The 23,249-nt window shown below is 37.5% G+C and overlaps 1 protein-coding gene across 5 annotated transcripts in view; it reads left to right on the forward strand.

Moving 5' to 3' along the window:
* ZFPM2 (zinc finger protein, FOG family member 2) overlaps nt 1-23,249 on the forward strand; it is a 438,154-nt gene that overhangs the window by 410,665 nt on the left and 4,240 nt on the right. For all 5 annotated transcript variants that reach the window (XM_070481467.1, XM_044780829.2, XM_044780831.2 and 2 more), the window contains 2 exons: nt 17,708-17,914; nt 20,611-20,835. In XM_070481467.1, coding sequence (XP_070337568.1) covers nt 17,708-17,914; nt 20,611-20,835 — 432 coding nt within the window. The remainder of the gene's footprint in view (nt 1-17,707; nt 17,915-20,610; nt 20,836-23,249) is intronic.

Below are 23,249 nucleotides of genomic sequence, written 5' to 3' on the forward strand. Positions count from 1 at the left end.
TCATAACTAAACCTTAGAGGACTTTGTTATCTAAGTAGTAAGTTAAGTCTTCCATCCTCCTGAATAATATCTGAATGATATCTTGTCCACTCTAAACCATTAAACCAAAAAACCCATTTAGAAATTAAAGACCAAAATGCAGTAGTAAAGCATTCTAGGCATCTGTTTGCCAAAAAAATCACCAAGCAATCTAACAAAAAAACCCATTAAAAAACCCCAGTTCAGATGATGAGAAAGGTGTGACTCAGACACACATGTAGGTGGCTGTGGTGAACTTAAGAAAACACCACCAAGCTCAGAAAGTCATAGAACAATGCCAATCTCCTTGCCTTTCCTCTAGGAGCCCATTTCCAGATGACTCTTCTCCTTCCTGCTTTGTTCACTCCCAGCCTCCCTACCATGCAAACGGCCCCATGAAGTGTCTTTTTGACCTGGGCATTGTTAAATGAAAAGAAATATGTTGATGTAACACTCCTGACATCATCCAAGTCCATTTGCTGATGAACTTCTTGATGAACTGCACCCTTGAGTGTAATGTTCTCCCCTGTCACTCCACCCTGCATTAAACCACACCCTGATTTCAGTGCCCGACCTGTTGTGCTGTACAGAGGAGAGCCTCCGTGAAGAGGATTCTCACCCTAGCCCCACTGTCTTCTCCTCCTCATTCTGTTTTTTGTCTTACTTGAGATTCATACCTAAAGGTGAAGATGAATTGTGATATAGAACATGAATAGATTGTACCAAATCCCGTCACAACGGGGTCCAACTAAAAAGGATCATTAAACGTTCAGTAGAATGTTCTCCCCTTTATTCTGAAAGTCAGTGATAACAGTACATTTTTCTGTAGCCAGATGACACCAGCCTGAGGATCTTTGCACCCGTTTGAGGATAAAGACAACGTACTTCATTGTTAATCTTACTGAAAACAACTGATATGCTCTTGAATATAGTATTGACCCTTTTGTACGAATTAATGCATGGTAAAATTTATCATTCCAAATTGCACACTAAAATGGAACAGAAGGCCATACAAGTCTTAGAAAAATCATTTGGCTCTGGTTTTATCATCACATGAGCAAAATTTGAGATTTCGCAGTTCATTCCCCTAAGATCACCCACTCATCTGCAACAGCCTTGGCAGGAGGCCACCCTGCCTTCGACGCTGCCCTTCCTTAACTTGACTGTCAAGGGCCGACCTTGAAAGATGGATTTTCAAAGCACTGGGCAGAGCCTCAACTCCCTTTCTGTTGTGGAGTTACAATGACTTGGAGGCCCATTTCTTCCTTTGAAATTACACGGTGTGTTATTATGTTGACTGAACACTTGCTTTTAATTTATTTGTTTTATTAATGCTATTATAATTTGTGAGAAATGCTAAATGTTCTTAAGCGGTAATAAGATTATATAGTAGCTATATTGTGCATATTCTGAAAATACATGTCTTAAGTAGGTCTTACAAATGATGGTGGGACACAACATGATGCTTATTATACATAGTCCTACTGAGTTTTTCAAACTTATTCTCCACTCTCTTTAATGGGACTTTGCCTAGAAATTCAACAGGTGAAACCTTTAGAGTTTAAGACTCACTGTTAAGCAGCTATACCATTGGGACACTGGTCCCAGGACTTCCACTTAAGAATGGCAAGAGTTGAGAATGTAGTGTGACTATGGGTACCTTTGCTGTATGCAAGGCCAGATTAAAAGCAAGTGGAGAAAAGCACTTAGCCAACGAGAGAATGATAGTAAGATGTGGAGGAAGTGAATGTAGAGGGATCTATAAGGATCCTTAGATAAAATTCCTTACACTCTTTGTCATTAGAAGGAACAAAATACTGCTAGTTATTACTGCTAGTAATGGTGATTGGAAAAAAACAAAGTTTTAAAGTTCAGAGCAAAGTTTTCTCCTAGTTAGAGGAAGAGACAGCAGGCAGGGGGAAAGGAGAAGAAAAAGAGAACATCACTTCGGACAGACTTTCTACAGGATTATGTAGTTTTACACATGTAATAATCATTCAAAGTTGCTTTTTTTCTTCCTCAGCTCAAACACAGAATTCTCCATAACATTCAGAGGCAGTATATGTGTCTCAGTAATCAGCAAATATCTACTCAAAGAGGCTTATTATAAGAGGACTTTAAAACAACCATGATGCAGGTTATAAAGCCATTCAAAAATAAGGGTTTCACATTCTTCATTTAAGAAAGTACGGTACCAAAAAGCAAAGAAATGGTAATTGTCTTATTTTAAGCAGAAAATTCATTTGGCGAGTTTATGTTCTACTTTAGGAACCCAGGTTTCTGTTCTTTTCCTGTTTCAGGGGAAAGTGGGTTACATCTTTATACTTTATCTTCACATGGGCACGTAAGTTGGATGCACTGCCATTTAGATGAGCGTTGGAAGAGAGTCTGTAAATAATCACAAAGTTGTTTAGTCAATTAACAGAAATCTTTGGGGATTATAAAGCTTGGTATAGCAACTTCACATTTAGGATAAAATAGAATTAAATAAATAAAGCCCGTATGTTCTTTTCTTCTGGCTAGGCTCATAGAATGTACTGAGCGCCATCTGCTGGTAATTAGTTTTTCAAAACTGTTTTCTTACCAAACTTCTCCAAACCAGTTGAAATCCAGACTAGGTATATAAACATCAATAGAGAGAGAGAGAGACTCATGAAGAAAAGCAAAGGCTATCCATGTACTATAAATATCCTTCATTCACATGAAAGCATTTTATTATAATTTGTTATATAATAGTTCTAAAGTTTGCCTTAGGATAAAGATCCAACAACATTTCAAATATGAGTTGTTTCCCTTTTTGGAATAGACCATCCGGAAGGTTGTAGATATAGAAGTAATAACTATCAAAGTTTTACGGTTTTGCTTAAGTCATGACATAAAAATATCCATCTGGTGTGAAAAATTTTTAACAAATAAAACACCACATCACCACTTCTGTGTGTGTATTTGGAAGCAGTTAATGAACACGGAAGTTTAATCTAAGTCATCTTTAATCATTAAACTATAAGTTAAATGATGGTATAGTCTTTTTAGTTAATTTTGTAAGACATTATAAGTCAACATAGTTCAATGTGCTCACTCTTACTCCATATCTTATTAATTTAAATAATCTCCGTGACCAAAGAATCCCAAAGTCTTGATAAAAGTATCAAAGGTGGGATGAGAAAGAAATGCAGCACTTCTAGACAGAAATCTACCTCATGCAATTAATGTCTTTGAAGATTTTTGTGTTATTTAAAATCTGTGTCAAACCTTTGTCCTAATATTTGATGTCTCCGAAATTCAAGGAACATAGTAACATGCAATTTTGCCTGCACCTCAGGTCCTTCATACTCATGCGGAAAATCAGACTCATTGTTCCCCATTAACCTTCTTCTCCAGACCAGGCACAACGAAAACAGGTGCCTGATTGTCCACTTTCACCATTTGTGTGGAAGGCAATTATTAGTTCTGTTGTATTCAACAGTAGACTGTAAAGAAAAATAATTACCTATGGAAAAGCTCTCATGAACAAAATAACAACATAAACATTAATTTAAATTATGTTATAATAAGAAAACCTGACACGAATTCTTATCCTCAGAATTTGAACCTTAAAAACAGCAGTTGGTCATTGTTCATTGTAGCACATAGTCAGTGGGGTAGTCTCCTTCAGCAGAGTTTCTCAGCTCTTTTGGAGGGATAACAGGTTCTCTGGAAAAAGGAATAACCTGAAAAAAGGAACATCCTCTGGGCAGCAAAAGGATAAGAAAAAAGTGTATTCTGTATATATATATATATATATATATATATATATATATACTTTTAAAATATCAACATCGGGGCAGTTTGTGTGCTTAATACTGTGGATTTTAAAATAAGTAGTATATTTTGCGAGGAGAAAATTAGAGTAAATATACTTTAAAAAGTTAATAAACTTTGAGAAAGCATGGAATCATATTGCCTCTTCAGAGAGAAGTTTCCAGAAAAACACAGTGCAAAGGAATGTAACCCCTTTCCTAGTTCCTTCCTTATGTGGATGCATGTGGTCAGCACCTAAGGGGCAGGATTTCTTCTAAGAACAAGGAGTTTCTGACTATTGGAACCTACTGTTGTTGAAATCCATCTTCTGGGAGGAGAGTTGGGCAGAGCACGCGCTCTGGGGGACTAGAATATGGAAGCCATCCGTCTGTGGTGGCAGACTGAGGATTGCAAAGGCAGGGCTCTGCCAGCAATTTGGCACTTCTAACCCACAGATCTACCCAAGCCTGCAGGGGCCTGCCAGCCCTTCAACACCCTTTCATGGGAGTCTACACTTTTAAACTGACTCCCTGGAGAAGTTTAATGAGCCTCTTGGAATTAAAAAAAAAAGCAAAACAAAGAAGTGTAATGGAAATGAACAAGCTGCAAAGAGAATGAAGAGGTTCATTTCCAGCCTGGTGCTTGGGGCCTTTCATCAGGATATGCAATGGATATTGCAGTGGAAGAAGGAAAGAAAGAAATTAAAAACAGCCTGCTACGATGAACTTGGATAATTTATTCCTCTGCAGAGCAGTAGGCACAATGTTTCATTTTTTCCCTCTGCTCTTCTTTTCCCCTCCATCTAATTTCTGAGCATTCCCAGGCTAGGCAAAAATGAAAATTAAGGGTACCCAACGCACGAGTCATAATGGAGGTGCAGAATGCACTCAGATTATTCATAAGCTTGCAACTTGTGTATTTTGGTGGAGATTTCCTCCCTTCTGCTCCTGATTGCTGATGAAGAATGGTGTTTTAATAGGCAGATGGTAAAGACAATTACAGTTAGGGGCTCAGCTGGGAGTTACATCAGTTTATTGCAAATTATTAGCTGATAAATGCTTTTGTTTACAAGCAGAGTCTTAGGCAGCTTTGTAATCAGTTTATCAGCTGCAGGCGGAATTTTGACGGATCGCCTTTGGGGTGTAATGTCACCTCTCGGCTGGTCATTCAAAATTGTGAATGCCAGGCAGCCAGACGCTCAGATGGGCTACCTCACGACACCACTGCAAGCTCCTGCAAAGCCATGACACAGCACACCTTAGACCAGAGCACAAACCCCAGGAATACTGAAAAGATTCCATGAACAGACCTTTTCCTGTTGAAATCCCATGAAAACATCGGATCTATTTGCCTAAACCCAGGGTAGGCTACCTGAGATTCACGACTTCCAACACATTAGTTCAGAAGGTTTTTCAGGCAGTTCTGAAAGCCTTCTTATTCATGGGGCAAATTTTCTGCACCTACACTTCAGAAGAAATCTAGAACTGATCACTATGACACTGTTTACTTTTCTGAAAGGGGCTTCATGTGCTTCTTAAAAGGGAAAGGAAATCGTCTCAGTAGGAGACACTTTCTTAGAGGAAAAACAATAAGTTCTGTGGAGAGAATACTTGCCAGGAACCAAAAGATCTAGTGTGGATCTATTGCAAGTTTGGGCCAGGGAAGTTCCTCTGTGATAGATAGGAGGGGGTTTAGGAAAGGCACTGGTTTAACCATGCTGGCTTTGATTTCCTTGTCTATAAAATGGGGTGATAGTGTTTCCTATCGTCACACGGATAATTCCTGTAGATGAATAAGGGTGTTTCTGTTTCTTTGTTTCTGAGTTCTGCTCAGACCAATGTTACCTGTTCAATTTATGCTAAGTAATAAAGCTTATAATGTTTGAAGTGACAAATAATTCACAGATGACATTGTTAAGCTCATTACCAATGTTTACCAGTTTTTGTACATTTCCATAAAGACATAATTTATAAACTTGAGGCATTCAAAGATGTATCTTTGAAAGGATCCACTTGATCATAAGCCTATAAACAGTTTGTGTTTACTTATTTTTGCATTTCACTCAAACAAAGTAAGTTTTGTGGGCTTAATCAAAATAAAGATATTTAAATAAATAATCATAGATAATAGCTCCTAAAATAATCATCTTCATTTGTACCTAATTTAATTGTACTTAATTTGTGTTTTTATTTCCTGGTATTCAAGGAAAACTTATGGCTCTAATAGGGAACTAGCAACTGAAGTCAGAAGCCAGGTTTCATAGCTGGAATTGAGTATTCCTTATCCTCTAAAATATGGACATAATACAGGAAGATCTTTGGAAATATGACTCCAGCTGATAAATTTTAAATCATATGTAACATATGTGTAAAAGCAGAATCTTTCTTCTCTTAATCTCAGAAATATGATTAAGTATCTCTATTCATTTATCTCTCCAACTCCTATTCTTTCTAATTCTATTTCAGCTTCTCAATTAAGATCCTAAAATCATCAGAATAGACTAAACTTTATTTAAACTGACCACAGAGTTAGTAAAGTTTGTAATTTTAATGTTGGGTTGACATACGCTTACTTAAAAACATTTGGGAGAAAATTAGAGTATGGTTTTTATTCTCACTTCAACATTCACCACACAGTAGTCGGTTCCCAATTTTCCAGTTCTTAAGCAATTAAATGTTCTCTTGACATCAGAAGAAAGTCTGCCTACAGAAAAGTTGAAGAATAAAAGGCTTGATGTCTTAAATTGTAAATTGTGTTTTACCAGAAAGAGCATAAAAAGTTGTTTTTGTTTTCTATAATCAAGTTAATGAAGGATAAATAGTGCATTTGGCAAGTAATTCTGCTGTATGTCCATCCCTCATGATTGGAAAAGGCAAAGAAGAATCAAAAAAAAAAAGGTTCTTCCTCTCCTTTGGCCCAAATACCAAAGGCACTCTTCAGATTTGCTGGTCAAGTCTGATTTTCCCCCCTCTCCCAGGAACTGCTAGGATGTTCTATAAAAAGATGTCAGGAGTGCCAGCATGGGAAAGTTAAATGCCCTCAAATGCCCTGCATTGCCTATAAGTACAAATGAAAAATGTTAAAGATTACTTAAAAACAGAAAAGACCTTTTGCAAAATGCTTTTGATTTATTGCTGTGTATTGTGCAGATCTTTATCAATTATTCTCACTCTATTTTATTCAAAAACTATGGTAAACTATGAGTTGGCATGTTGCTGCATACAGAAAAAAAGGCATTAATCAACTCTAAATAAACAAGTGCAAAGATCTATCTAACAACTATGAAGTAGTTAATACATTTTTAAGCAATTTTATTATAGAAAAGAGGTCTAAAAGAGTAGTGCTTAATTATCTGGACTCCTCTGTGCTGGGCTCCCTTTTGATTGTATTAATGAAGCAGCTGGCCCATTGTTTCCCTTTAATTCCTCTATTGTTTTAAGAATATGTCACAGCTCTTTATTCTTTTATCAGGTGCTGTGCAGGAGGATCCACACAATACCTCATATTCCTACTGTATTTGCCAATGCACAAAGAAACCTCCACAGTGGTTTTCAAAGATGGGGCACACATAATTTATAAGTTCTGTTCCTTGCACTACTCTGCTGTCAAGAATTTCAACAGTATTGGATTTGAATTCATTATAAAATTTGTATTAAACAATGTGGCTACGTATAGATATATGTACTGTGTTCATGTCTAAACCCTGAGATCTAGGCAGTAATGCGCCATGTTGAAATGGGGCAATTATTTAGCTTTTAGGGAATTATTCTGACCAATCACTTCCCAGTCGTTAAAAAATTAAATTTCACAAACAGGCATCATGTTGGATATTCAAATTATTTAGTAAAAATAAAAGAAGTTAACGAGCAAACAAGTAAGTATCCCTGGTTTTTTCCACTTCCAGAAACATAATGTCCTTCGGGTGTGTGTGTGTGTGTGTGTGTGTGTGTGTGTGTTAAACAGCCCATTAATCCCTTCGGAGAATGGCTTTCATTCATCTGAGTCTTCCTAAGAGGTATCATGGTTTACTCAAGAGGCCAATATGTAATTTTTATTAACTAAACTCTGATGATCAGTTGACCATCTTCTTGTATCCTACATATGGAGGAGATAGACTTTTAGGTAATGCAGAAATATCATTGTACATCTGCAGAAATCAAAATGCTATAGCAATTCAGTATATAATATAACATATTTTTATGCCAGGACTATTTTAAAGTGCTGCTGCGTTTATATGTAATTAATTCTTCTCCAGATTTCCATGAAAACCACAAACAATCACCTGTGATGAAATAATCTCGAAGATCCGATTCACATAGACTTTCTCTTTTTACACACGTGGCTTTTTGTCTTTGTTTTTTCCCTTGTCGAATGTCTGTATTTGGGAGGCTGTGTTTATTGATTTTCTTCCCCTAGAGTTCCCGGTCTAATAAAGAGAAGTAAGACAATGACTTAATGCCATGTAGTAAAAGTTACTAACTTCAACTTTTAGAAAAGCCATTAGAATAAATTATTATTGTAAACCATCTATTTCCTTTTGTACTGTTAGGTAAGTGTGTGGGGTTTTGTGGTTTTTTTAGTTTAAAATAAAGTTTCAAACTGGTATCCCTATCTATCTGCTTGAGGCTCCTTATCCTTCTACATATTGAGGCAGAGTAATACAAAATCTAAATGTGATTTAATTGGTTCAATTTGCTGTATATTTTCATGCTAAGCTTAGGTTCATATCTTGATGAGCCCGGACATAGTTGTGCTGGAGGTTTACGCCTTCAAGTTGCTTGCATTTCCTTATTTTTACAAAGCAAGTGTCTGTCAATCACACAGATAAATTAGAAAGAGACATGTATAGACATAACACATGGAAAAGATTTTTCAGCGCGCTATGTAATTATTAACCTGATTTTTACCATTGTAAGAAGCCGAGAATTGCAGATAGCATGGACGAAGTTAAATGCTTTTATACTGGATACATTTTGCTTATACAGAACTCTATAGGTATGGTGGAACAATATAATTGAAGCTTTGTCAGCTCTGTAACCTAGCAACAGATAATACTGTTAGGTTGCTGAATTGCTCCTGGTTGACAAGTAGGGAGTATTTTTGTGTTTATCATGTTTGCTAATGATGGGATCCTTTCCAAAAGGCTTGTCTTAATCTTAATTAGAGTTTATCAGCAGAGGTCTGCATGACATTGTGCAGACACTGATTTCATAAATAATAAAAGTGCAAGTGAAAAATTTGGCAGGATGGGGAGATATTTGAGGCCACTGCTTCTAGTAAGAGGAGTGTGAATTTCCAAAATATAATCGAGTTTGAACTGTGACTTTATTCTTTATTATCGAAACTTGTAGTACACTTCACTGCAGTTTTGACAGCAATTATGAGAAAAATTTATAAGCTTCCTGTTAGGAACCATATCTGTTTGTACAAGAACTTTGATCATAAACATTGCTTAGAACAGCAAGTACATGGTTTTTCAAAAACATCAAGCTCTTGATAGTTATTACTTTCTATGGAACCTTGAATGTATTGTCCTTCATTTGTGAAGGGAGTGGTGTGTGAGAGTGGAGTCTGGGGATAATGACTATGTTTGCAGCATAAGAGGCAGACAAAGAGGAGAATCCTAAAATAACCCTTCCATTTGGTGGAAGCAAGGAAGGTATCAGATAGCTGCTTCAGAGCCTGATGTCATTTGATAAAAACTTCACACTCATGCAGTAGGATTGTGATTTTTTTGCTCTGGTTTGCACAATATGATCATTCACAGGTTTGGGGATCATTATTATTGATCATTTCTAATAATAAAGTACATATCTTCAAGATAACAAAGAATTAAACATTGTAAGATGGAATATAATTCACACATTCACTGAGTTCCTCACTGACTTATTCACTTGAGAGATAATGCTAAGTCATGACATCCTTGCTTTCTCTGCCTTTCTTCACTTTTTCACTCATCATTCCCACATTCTGAAAATGTTAGAGAAAAAAGAGGAAATGCAAAGCTATTTTCAAATTTCATTTTCTGAATTTCAAAATGGACATCTCTCTACTGAATTGTTTGTACATGTCTTTGAAATATTTCATTATCAGGAGACTTTTTTGTTCATAGGGTCTCACTCTTTCCACCCTATGCAAACTGCAGACAGTGTACCCTTATGCCAGTGATTCTTAACTCTAGAGGCACATTAAGCCCTCTCTGGAGCTTCCAGAAAATAACGGGGCCCATAGAATGGATTGGTGGTTACCATGGGGGAAGGGGGGGAGGGCAAAAGGGGTGATTAGGCTCACATGTGAGGAGATGGACTATAATTAGTTTTTGGGTGGTAAACATGATGTAATCTACACAGAATTCAAAATATATTATGATGTACATCCAAAAGCTATATAATGTCGCAACCCAATGTTACTGCAATTAAAAAATAGATAAAATTGGAAAAAATAAAAAAGGAAAGAAAAGAAAAAAATAATGGGGCCCAAACTTCACTCTTAGCGATTTTGGTTTGATTCTTCTGGGCCGGATCTGAAAGTCAGGGTGATGAAGAGTTCCCAGGTGAGTCTACTGGGCAGTCAAGATTGTCAACCAGTGCTCTATGCCTATGTAGGATTTTGATGCCCTTTTAGTGTCCAGCTCAATTTGCAATTTAAGTAGAGAAGCAAACAAATGCTATATTCATATTTAACATTAGAAAATGAGTGTAATATTTGTGAAACGTTTAGAATAGTTCTTGGCACATAGTAAGTGCTTTCTAAGGGTTGGCTATTATAATTATTTCTTAGTCACATTAGAAGATAAACTGGAGTTACTTCCATGTCACAAATACAGACATTATTCTCCAATTGTAGCTATACCTTTAAAAGCTGTATCTCATCACTGTGTAATCTTCTTGATGTTTTATAAAATGAGCCTTCTCGTATCTAATTCAGAGAGATAACTGTGCTCGTTACCCAAACTCTGAGTTATCAAGTAAGGTGCAGTGTAGTTACTTAGTGAACATCAGATGGTGCTGTGACTTGGGACACCTGGCTCTTCATACAGAATCTGGAGCCAAACTGCCTTGTTAAAGGCCATCTCCCACATCTCCTTCTCTTCCTCCAATTCCCCTCTAGCTGTGTGACCTTGAAGAATTTACGTACGTTTCCAGCCTCATGATCTCACAGTCAAATGGGAATAAATAAAAGCCACCTCACCGTTGGGAGAAATTAAGATAATGAATAGTGCCTAGCACAGAGTAACCATTTAATAAATGTGTGATTATTTCTATTATTAGCATCTTGGTCACAGAAGTATAAAAAGTTGCTCACAACTTGATGGTAATAATCTAGAGAGTTTCTAGCCTAGGGCTGTCATTTTATATGATGTAAGTAAAGCAATTCTCCAAGATCACACAGTTACAATAATCAAGTCAGGGCTTGAACTAAAACTCCTTACCCACCAGTTAAGTGCTCTTTCTAATCCATCTTTCCACTGAGGACAAGTAAATTTTCAGTGATCTTGAGTGCCAACTATGCTTCATTATTAGCGTGTAATCCCTTTAAGAAAGATCGTTTGCTGTTGAATGGTTGTGCAAAGAAAGTTGCAAGAGTTTTTTCAGTTAAACATTTATTATATTGTCATATGTGCATCCAATACCTTTGCATAATTCTATTTGTTTTTATTTAAGTATACAATTAGTGTAGATTAGTATATTAGTATAGTATGAAAATTAGTATATATGAAAATTTGCTTGGTTTAAATCTGGAGGCATTAAGCATACTACTCATATGAAAGTCACAGAAAACATCTGTTCGGAATCCTTAAATTTCACATCTATGGAGAGTTGATGGGAACACTCCACTGGCACTCAAAACACAGGCACCCACATCAACAGAGTACAACAGGAGTTACATCATTCACAACTTTCAGATCTACACAAATATCCAAAATCCATTCAAATGAAAATAGGTAATGTGGCCAAATAAACTCTACCTCAGCAGCAACTTTGTTCCACTAGGGACTTGGCTTTCAAGTAGTAGTTTGTTAAAGTAGCTTTGACAGGAAAATCAGGAGAGAAGACCTTACTCATACTGGATTTTTTATGCTTTTGCAAACCATCTCATATGAAAAGCACTTTATAAAAGTTATATTTCCACCCTTAACTATGGCTAAAAAACTTGTGCAAAAATTTTAGGTTCACAATCGATGTTTCTTACTGAAAAAAATGGTGCTAATTTTTTTCCAATTTTTTTATTGTGGTAAAATATATATAACATAAAATTTACTATCTTAACGATTTTTCAGTGTACAGTTATTAAGTATATTAATGCTGTTGTACAACCATTCCAACCATCCATCTCCAGAACTCTTTCGTCTTGCAAAGCTGAAACTTGATGCCCATTAAGCAGTAGCTCTCCGTTTCCCCCCACCCCAGCCCCTGGCAGCCACCATCCTACTGTCTGTGTCTCTGTGATTTTGAACACCTTAAGTACCTCGTATAAGTGGAACCTTACAGTATTTATCTTTTTGTGACTGGCTTATTTCACTTAACATAATGTTCTCAAGTTTCACCTATGCTATAGCATTGTCAGAATTTCCTTCCTTTTTAAAGCTGAATAGTATTCCATTGTATGTATGTGCCACATTTTGCTTATCCATCCTTCTGTCAATGGATGCTTGAGTTGCTTCCATGTTTTAGCTATTTTTAATTATGCTACTGTGAACATGGGTGTGCAAATATCTTTGAGACCCTGCTTTCAATTCTTTTAAATATATATCCAGAAGTGGAACTGCTGGATCATAAGGTAATTCTATTCTTAATTTTTTGAGGAACCGCCATACTGTTTTCCACAGTGGCTGTACCATTTTACACTCTCACCAGCAGGGCACAAGAGTTCCAATATCTCCACATCCTGGCCAGTACTTGCTATTTCCTCTCTTTCTTTCTTTCTTTTCATAGTAGTACTCTTATTTTAAAGCCAAATGTAATACCCTGTGATTTGTTTCCATTGAAGATGAGGTCAGACATCAAAATAGCTAAATATCAATGTGATTTAGCATTTTCATGCACTCAGCTTGCTTCTTAATGAAGATGCATAATGCTGCCCTCTATTCAGCTGTAATTTAGAGCTGTCCCCTGTATAACCTGACTCTAAAAACAGGGTAGGAACAGTTCTCCTGCCTCCACGGCCCCACGTAGATGGCTAGAAACTATTTCTATTTCTAAGTGGTCAAGATAGAGTATGTGATCCACAAATGGATGCAGCCGTTGTCTTTCTTTTCTGAAATGAGTTAGTGCTCTCCGTGAAGCATAGATACATTTTCTCATTGAATTCATAGGTTTGTCTTTTCTTTCTGGTGAGATTTCTTTTCTTGGATTTAGCAGGGCAGTGACAAATGAGAGTACTAGTCCCAACCAGACCAAACCAAAAGGATAATGATTAACAATTACATAGAATTTACTATATGTCAGGTGCTGTTCTTAAGCTTATTAGCTTATTTATATTATATTATATTAACTCATTTAATAGCCTATATTAACATATATTAGCTTATTTAATCCTCATAATAACACCATGAGTTCCATACTATTACCATCATCCCCATTTTCAAGGATGAGGAAACTGATAGGCGGAATACTTAGGTTACAAGTTCAAAGTCACACAGTTAGTAAGTGGCAGAGCCAAGATTTGCACCCCAGCAGTCTGCTTCCGTTGTCCATACTTCCTCCAGATAGGATTAAATCTTTCACTAGCAGTTATACCTAGAATATTTTATTTCAATCAATAAGTGGAACTATGTTACAATACATAGGCGATCCTTCCCTATAAATGACTCCTTCAAGTTGGGATTCTCTAAATTCACCATCTAAAAAACTCAACCAAACAGTTTCAAAGAAGCAATCCTTGATTTTTGTGGTATCATTCTCTTGGTTTCCCTCTAACTTTTCCAAATATATGTTCTTTGTATCTTTAAATGATTCCATCTCCTCTACCCACATCTTAAACGGTGAGCTACCCCAAGTTTTAATCTTTGGTCCTTCTCTTTTCATGCTGCAATCTTCCTGCATTACCACATCAATGCAAAGAGCATTCACTGTCATTTAGAATGTGCTGGTGACTTCCAAAATATTTTTTTCTCCAGCCTTATGTCTCCTCCAAGTTCCAACTGCATCCTTGATACATCTACCCAAAAGCTTCTCAGGTAGCTCAGAATTGACGTTTTCAAGGCAGAATTCAGTATTTCCAGGCATACGCATACAGATGCATACATACAACACACATGCACGTGCACACTTGGGCTTGGAGTCGGACAGACACAAGTCTCAATCATGATTCTGCCACTGACCACGTGTGTAGCTTTGGGCAAGTTAGTTAAGCTCTCTGCTTCAATTTTCTCAACTCTAAAATGAGGAAAATATCACCTACCTCACAGAATAATTGATAGGATTAAAATAGATGAAGTATCTGGCCCGAAGAAAGTGCTCCTAACTGGTACCTGTTGTCTCACTGTTGCCTGTGTAATACCCTTGTTAATATACCAGCTTTACTGCCTTGTTAATGGCATCACCATCATCTGGTTTCCCAAACAAGACACCTTGCTGTCATTTTCAACAGCTTCCTTTCTCTTATTCATCTTATGAAATTACCACAGTTCTCTCTCAGCCGTCTGTCTTGACCTTGGCCCTTTTCTCTCTCACAATTTACACTTCTCACAACTGAACTAGTACAACAGCCTGCAAATGGCCCTAGTGGTAACGTTTTCTATCCCTTCAGTTTCCTCTCCTCACTACCCTCAGACCTGTATTCCGAGGGGGAAAAAGGCTCAGGTCAAGAATTTTTTCATTCATTCATTCATATTAAATTTAATATATATATTTATTATATTTTTAATATACATTTACATTTAATATTAAATTTAATATATTTAATATCTATTTAAAAAATACATTAATATATATTAATAGAAAATAAATACTATCTCCCCGTCATGAGCCAGACACAACTGTTTTTATGTTACATTCAAAGCTGTCTCATCCTGCTCTACACTTTTTGTGGGAGGAAGCCCTGCTCTGTAGTGTTTGCCAATTCCCATGGCAAATGCTACAACTCTCACCACAGCTGATTTCAAGTTACCAGTGTGATACCAGCCAGCACACAAAATTCCTGACAATTGAACATTCCACCCTGTGACCCAGACAGGTTAGCTCTGGCACACCCCTGCCCATAATCCACCTCTTTCTCCCTCAGTCTCCAAGCTCCAGGTTTGCTGGCCTCCGAACCATTAACAGGACCAGTCAGGCTCTTCCATAGTCCCACACTCGCATGGTGCTCCTTTCTCTGCCAGTAATGACGTACCTGTCAGGTCCCCCCTACACATTCTTCTGCTGTTTTACCTCTATTCTTTATGAGTCAATAAAAGTCACCTCGAGTGGCTTGCCCGACTCCCCCAAGAGGTCACTTACCACTCCTCTCACATTTCCTTTAGCATTAGAGGATGACACCACCATGAGGTATTATAATTTATTTGTTTATATGTGTGCATTCTAGTTGTACAGCTGTGTGTGAAACCATAAGGCCCAGTTCAATCAATAGCTAATGAAGGATTTGAAAGATTCAATCCTAAGACGACTGACTTCCTCATCAAGTCTACACAGTACATTTTCAGCCTACTTCAGCCTTGTAAAAGGATGTGGTCTATTGAAACCATAAAATGAGATAAAGTAATCAAAACAATAAAATGTGGAACATCACTGAGTATGTATGAAAAGACAGATATGCCTTACAAGTGCTAGGCTGTTTAATAACATAGAAAAATCATTTTTTGCTTACTTTTCTGTACACTTGATATTTGTGAATTTTATTTATTTATTGGATCTTTTTGGCTGAAAGTTTGAGCACAAGTATTCTGAGTCATTCTGCTGCTTAGCTCACTGCTGTGATAAAGATTAGCTGTGAGTGGTACCTTTTCCAAAATCTCGATTTGTCCTGGGTACCTGAGTTCAAAACTTTCCTTTTGTGAAAAATAGCCATAGTGGATTTACCAATAATGTAAATTTATGAAAAATGGTAAATTATTACCAATAATATAAGTTATTCAGTTCAACATTAAAATCCAATGAGTCTGAAAGACAGGCTATCAAGTTAACCCTGAATTGCAGTGCCTACTCTGCCCTCCCCACCTCTCTATTATACAGACTCACTTAATAAACTGTATCCCAGAGGAAAGATAAGGTGCAAATGATTACCTTGTCTACAGCTGTAAGTAGCTTGGATCCGTATGCACATCAGAGAAGGCACAGCTGAATGCAGAATCCTTCCAGCAGGAAGAAATGACTCCAGCAGAAATACCATCACTTAGTACTTTTCAGTGCTCATCTGATTCCACAATAATGCTGTTTAGCTTGTATATTTATAAATAAATAAATCAATGCCAGAGTGAATCTGTTTTCAATTTTGGTAAACTTGTATGCTTTCAGATACATTAGAACCAAAGAGGGAAAAAATAGGTGGTGTTTTCTAGTCTTTTAGTTTGTTTGTGTTTTACTTTGAAACTTTCACACACATTTGAGGTATGTAATCGTAGCTCTTTTTTTTTTTTCACAAACATGTACTGTCACAGATGGTGTTTTGTTTGCTTACCTTTAAAATTTAATCAGCTGGTTTAATTAATTGTCCAAGATTTCTCTGAAACAGTGTCCTGATTTTTCTGTGTGACTCTGCCATATCATATGCTGTGGTTATCTTTTCCACCAGATTTTTACCACAAGTTGTTTAAAAACTGTGATCTCTTTGAGAGTGGAAAAAATGAGGTGCAGTTGAAAAGACAGTTATCCTGAAAGATAAACAGGGCAGTATTACTTATCAGAATGGGTACAAATTTTGCTTGCTTAATGAGTACAATATATAGCCTTGCAATATATACACAATGAAAATAAAGCTTTATAACATATCAAGTATGCCACATTATTTCAGGCATAACTGTATAGGATACATATCTAGGCCTGAGAGTGTAGATAACAAAATATAAGTGCTTTGCCTGTCTAAACATGTTAAATAAATGAGCATTCGCTATCGCATTCCAATACATTAGAAGATGTACTTACATAGTTAATTTTCTTTTTAATGCACCACATGTGATCATTTGAAGCGCCGAGCCAGAGTATATCTTAGTGTTTGAAGAAAGGGTTCTTTTCATTTAAACAAATCTTTATTTAAATAATCCCTTTTGAAAAGGATCTGTGGCATATCTTCTTTTCAGGAAGTTCAATCAGGGTAAGCGGAGATAAAGAAGCCGCATTATAAGGAATATTATATAAGTAAAGATCACTCAGCCAAAAAAATGGCAGCAGACATAAGGAGAGTAAAACTAACTGGAATTTCATTTTAACTTTCTAAATTTTAGGAGTTTTTGTTAACTTGTTTTGTAGTTTCAGGCATCTGATGTTGATAGAATAAGAGTATATTTGGGGAAGAGACAGTCTGATGGTAGGAGGGAGGGAGGAAGAAAGAAGGAATTTCTTACTTTCATAAGGTACAGAAAGAGTAACTCAGAGGCTCACCTGAAATAAACGTCTATGGATGGATCCCCACCACACGTGTTCTTAGGCACTATGCCATGTGATAGCACAGTTACTGATTAAGGCAAGCCCTGGAAGACAAACAGTCGACAAAACGCTCTACAGATTATGTCTATACTTGGTTCTTAGTCTTCTCCTACTATTGGTCACAGAACAGTTCATTTAATGCAAGGAATACAATTTTCCACATAGCAAAGAAGAGGAGTATCGCTGTTGTCTTGATCAAACACTCCACCGCAGTAGAAACTAATGTGAAGAACATGAAGAGGTGCTCTTGACATCAATCCAGTGGACAGTGGGCTCGAGCATTCTATGTCAATTCTTTCTTTCTCTTTCTTTTTTCTTCTTAATAGGCGGTCAGCTTTGGTGCACAACTACGAAGGCCATCTCTGAGGGTGAAGAGCTAATTGCCTTTGTGGTGGATTTTGACTCAAGGCTACAAGCTGCCAGTCATATGACTCTTACAGAAGGGATGTACCCTGCGCGGCTGCTGGACTCAATTCAGCTGCTTCCTCAGCAAGCTGCCATGGCTTCTATTTTGCCTACAGCTATTGTCAATAGTAAGTGCTGAGGGCAATAGCCCAGTGCCATAGCTTTGTAGTGGTGATGGGTATTTATGGGAGAGAAAAAATGGCTGCTGACAGGCAACCAGGGACCGACTTTTTACTCCAGTGTTGTGATTTCCTTTTATCTTCTCTCTAACTTTAAGGGGGGGTGTGTGTGTGATTGCTTCTCATAGGAGTATAAAAAACCACTTAAATTCATTCATGTCAGGTTGAATTCCTGAAAGTTACACATAAAAACTTGACATTCTAAACTAGTTGAACATTCAAGGCTACTTAGCTCTAAGAAACTCAACAACTTTCATTGATGCCCTTATGGTAGAATAATTTTGGTATTGTTTAAAGGCTATAGAATTAAATACTTAAAAAAAAGAATTCACAATCAAATTTTGATTAGACATACTAATAAAGAGGAAGTGTAGCCTGCAGAAATCAAGACACCAGCTGATACAAGAAAGAAAAAAAAGAAAAATACATATAAACTTAGAATACTTTATAAGGAGAATTTTTTTAAAATTGTTTTGTTGTTGTTTTTTGCAGGAAAGGATTGGCCCTGAGCTAACATCTGTTGCCAATCTTATTTTTTTTTCTTCTCCCCAAAGCTCCCCAGTACATAGTTGTATATTCTAGTCATTGGTCCTTCTAGCTGTACTACTTGGGATGCTACCTCAGCATGACTTGATGAGCGATGCTAGGTCCACGCCCAGGATCCAAACTGGTGAAACCCTGTGCCGCCGAAGCAGAGCTTATTAAGTAGAACTTAACCGCTTGGCCACGGGGCCAGCCCCATAATTTTGCAATTTTTACTTTGAAATTCTATACTGTACTTGCCGTCCTTACTTCTCATTCAGTAGAATTTGGTCCTTAGCTTTCTCCTTATCTCCTTCAACACAATCCTCTTGAGCCATCTCCTTCACTATCATGGGTTCTACTACCGAATATATATTAACAATTCACAAATCACAAGTCCAGCTATTTCTGCAGTTTTAGACCTCAGTTGCTGCTTTTCCCGTGTCCCTCTGTATTTATTATAGAAATGTGAAATCCTATATATCTAATGTGACCTTATGTCCAAGTTTGCCTGGATTAATCCCAATTTACAGTGTTATCTGGTATCCCTCTCATTGGTGCCCCCTTTAACTACAAAAGTGCCACATTGTACAATACACTGACAGATTTGGTCACTCTATATGTGCTGTAGCCTGAATTCATCACCTCTCTGTCTCTTTTCCTTGTAGAGATGAAGGAAGCCATCACTTACACAGAAACATTAACAAGAAGCCTTGGTAGCAAGGAGAAACTTTACCATCTGCTCTAGCATCTGGTTGCAAAGTAGTGATCATCACTTCCCATCAGTTCTTCTTCCTCAACATGGCTTTTCTTCCTCTCTGTCCCCCTTGCCATGGAGGCATTATGGAAGAGTGTTTGTACAAAGTTCTAATCCCAGTTCACCCACTTATATGATCATGAGCAAGTTACTCAACCTCACATTCCACGCCTGTAAATGGATGAGGGGGAAAAACACACCCATGGAGGAATTTTCCATGAGTGAATACATATCATAGCATGACTCAATAAATACTACATGACTCTTAACTACAATTCAAAGTCTATCATCTATCTAGGTTACTGCAATTACCTCCTACAAGTTATAAGTCCTCTTTCTAAATTCACTACCTTCAAAACTCAGCTCTACTGTCAGGATTCTATCACATCTGATTCTCTCAGTCTATTGTTTAAAATCATTCAGTGTTTCTCCATAATCATTGAGATAAAAATCTAAACTTCTTAAGAGAGCCTGCTGGGTCTTTGAGACTCTGTTTCTGCCTTCTACAACCTCATCTTTCCCAAGCCCCATCATGTTCCTTGCCCGAGCGGTACAGTACAGCCTCCCAGCATTCACCAGTCCCCGTCTCAGGCTCCCATGGCTTTCCTTGGGCTGTTGCCTTGGCCAGGGAGACCCAACCCTCTTCACCTGATGAGCTTAATTTCATCCTTAACAGCTCAGCTAAGGCATATCATCATCTTCCCTCTAAGTCTTTCTCTGGTCTTGTCCTCCCTCGAGGTATCTCACTAGCCTAGTCTCTCTTTTCCATGCTTCCACAGATTCCTGCATCCGAACAGTCCTTGCATTCTAACATAATTATCTGACCGCTTGTGCATCAACCCCGGGAGACCTTAAACTCCTTAATGACAGCAGTTTGGCCTTTCATTTTGTTTTACACCGAACCCAGCATAGAGTCTGGCACATAGTAGGCATTCTGTAATTAATTTATTAAATGAACAAATGATGTCAGAAGTTGGCATCAAAGCTAACTTTAATTCAGCCATTAGATCCTTTTAATCAAACAGATAAGCCAGTTTACATTGCTGTTTATAAATGCATATTTTTCTAAACCATAAATACAGTGTAAAAAATTTAAAATTAATCTTTTGTGCTTTTAATGTTGGCATTTCCTACAGTACCACTTTCTAAAGACTTTGTGGGAAGGTAAATTGCATTGAGTGTAACCATTTTTTAAAAGCTTAGTCCTGTACTGTGGAACCACATCCAAGACTCCACTCATCACTGTCTGATTGCCTAGTTCAGAAGCTGAGAGCAGTCTCTGAGAAAAATTGAACTAAATGCTGCTTTACCTATGGTTGGCTCCAAATGGGCAGCAGCTAATGTGTCCCTGTGATTTTGCCTGCAGAAGATATATTCCCTTGCAAGTCCTGTGGCATCTGGTATCGGAGTGAGCGGAATCTGCAAGCTCATCTGATGTACTATTGCAGTGGAAGGCAAAGAGAAGCTGCTCCAGTGGCAGAAGAAAATGAAGACAGTTCTCCTCAGATTTCCAGCTCATGCCCCTTCCCACAATGCACCAAGAGCTTTTCAAATGCCCGAGCTCTAGAAATGCACCTGAGTTCGCACAGTGGTAAGTGCCTCCCGTGTTTCTTCTTTTGCTCCAGGAGACTCTCTTCTTTTTCTCTATATATTCATTCATAGATACATACATATATACGTCAATATCTGTCTAACTATATCTATCTATAAAATCAAAATCTAGCTTACTGGACCCAGCTGGTTGTTAGCTTATGTCACTTATAATCGGTATATTCTACTCAAAGGACTTGCGTCTGAATTCTTTTTAACTAAAATGCTCAGATTGCAGGCCACATCATTCTATTTTTTTCAAATGAAGTAAAACAACATAATTTTACAAAGAAAGTCAGAATGCCCTTTGTATATTGTCATTAATATTCATTGATTTAAGCATCAAGTGATCTTTGGAAACTGACCATGTTCTTCTCCACTTGGCAGAGAATAAGTAGTATGTACATGAGAATAAGTATTTGCTGAATTGAAACAGAGCTCTTATTTTGATAGATCCAATTAAAATCACACTTGAGAGAAATTAGCTTTCAAATCTGGATCCATAAAATGCTCTTGATTTCCAGAGTGTGCGTCATAACAGCTTAGTTGATTTTTCTGACATAAAATCGCTTTTAGTACTATGTTTTAAAATTCCTTAAGAAAAATTAGACTGAAAAGCCATTTTTTTAAAGCCCACTCCTAACAGCAAGGTGGCAGCTATTCCCAATTATTTTAGAATTGTATGCCCGATTGTTGTTAGTATCATTACATAGTATTCTAATGCCCATATTTTTTAAAAAAGTTGAAGTTAACCAAATGTACAGAATTATATTAACTTTAGTTATTTCTAGGAACACTCTTGGATGGGCAAACCAGGGTTTGGAGTCAGAGTTCTTCAGCATGTATAAGACTAAACTTGCAGGAAACCTCTTGGTGACTTCTTTGCTGTTTTTGCTTGGACTGAATAATTGAAAAGTGAAATAGGTGCTGAGTTTTAAAAAACTAGCTCCGACCTCCAACACTCCAGTGCAGGGCAAGCTTTTGTCTTTGAACCTATAAAAATAGGAAATTTCCTTTCTACTCATTCTTTCCCCTGTCCCTACAAATGAGCTGTCTCTATGTAGGTGATAAAGCAGAGGAAGCAGAAGTAGGTTGGTTGTCTCAGATGGTGAGTAAAGTCATGCACAAAACAAAAATAGAGATAGAGGGATCTTTCCAGCTAAAGAGAAAAATGAGTATTGGATTAGTTAAGGAGAAAAGGAGACAGGAAAGAGAAGTTCCCTTTTATCACTGAAAGATTGGGTTTGCTCTGACATATTTTCAGCTTATAAATATAAAAGGCAATTCTTGTTTTAGTCTCGAGTGTGGAGGATGAGCCAAGCCTTATGTTTAACCGTATGCCACAAATGGACACTAGAGTTGACCTTAGTGAATAAAAATGTCCAGATCCCAATTCCAATTCCTGGTAGGGAGGAGTCGTAGTTCCCGTCTGTGCCCACCAAGCCACACCCTCCTGCCCCCCCCCACGCCCACCACCAGGTAAGTCTCTGGACACAAACTGGGTGTCCTACAATTCAACTCAATTCTAACACTATCTACCCCAAGATAGGGTCAGATTCCACAGGTTAAGGAGTTGGTCCTACATGATTGCCCCCTACATCCACTTCAGATGCCAGTTGAAAGCCCAAGTTATTACCAGTACTTCTGACCAACCAGCTGTAAATCAGAGGTTGCCAAGACTCCCTCCTTGGTTTGGATTAATTTGCTGGGATAGCTCACAGAACTCAGAGAAACATTTTACTTGCTAGATTACTGGTTTACTATAAAATGATATAACTCAAGAACAGCTGCATGGAAGAGATGCACAGGGCAAGGTATGGGAAAGGCCTAGGAGATTCCATGCTCTCTTCCAGCACCACTCTCCCCAAGTTTCCACGTGTTCACCAACCTGGAAACTCTCCCAACCCTATCCTTTTGGGTTTTTACAGAGGCTTCATTACACAAGCATGATTGATTAAATCATTGGCCATTCACAATTGAATTCAATCTCCAGGTCGTGTCCCCTCCCTGGAGGATTTGTGTGGACAGGGAGGTGGGTGGTGGGGATGGATTGAAAGTTCCAACCTTCTAATCATATGATTGATTCTCCTAACAACCAGCGCCCTATCCTTTGGTTACCTAAGGGCTTTCCAAAAGCCACCACATTAACATAACAGAAGACACATTTATTGCTCTTATCAGAAGAAATTCCCAGGATTTTAGGAGCTGTGAGCCAAGAACTCTACAGACCAAATACAAATGAGAAATATATTTTGGACATTTGAGTATATATATCTTATAAATCACAATATCACAGTGAGGTTTACCCAGCAGTCATTGGTGGTATTCAAAATATTTAGAAACAGGCAGTGATCAACCAGCATGGATGCTGGTCCTAAATTACTATATTAGTGTACTAGAGTCTACCAGCTGAAT

Source organism: Equus asinus, chromosome 12 (assembly GCF_041296235.1).
Source record: "Equus asinus isolate D_3611 breed Donkey chromosome 12, EquAss-T2T_v2, whole genome shotgun sequence".
NCBI lineage: Eukaryota > Metazoa > Chordata > Mammalia > Perissodactyla > Equidae > Equus > Equus asinus.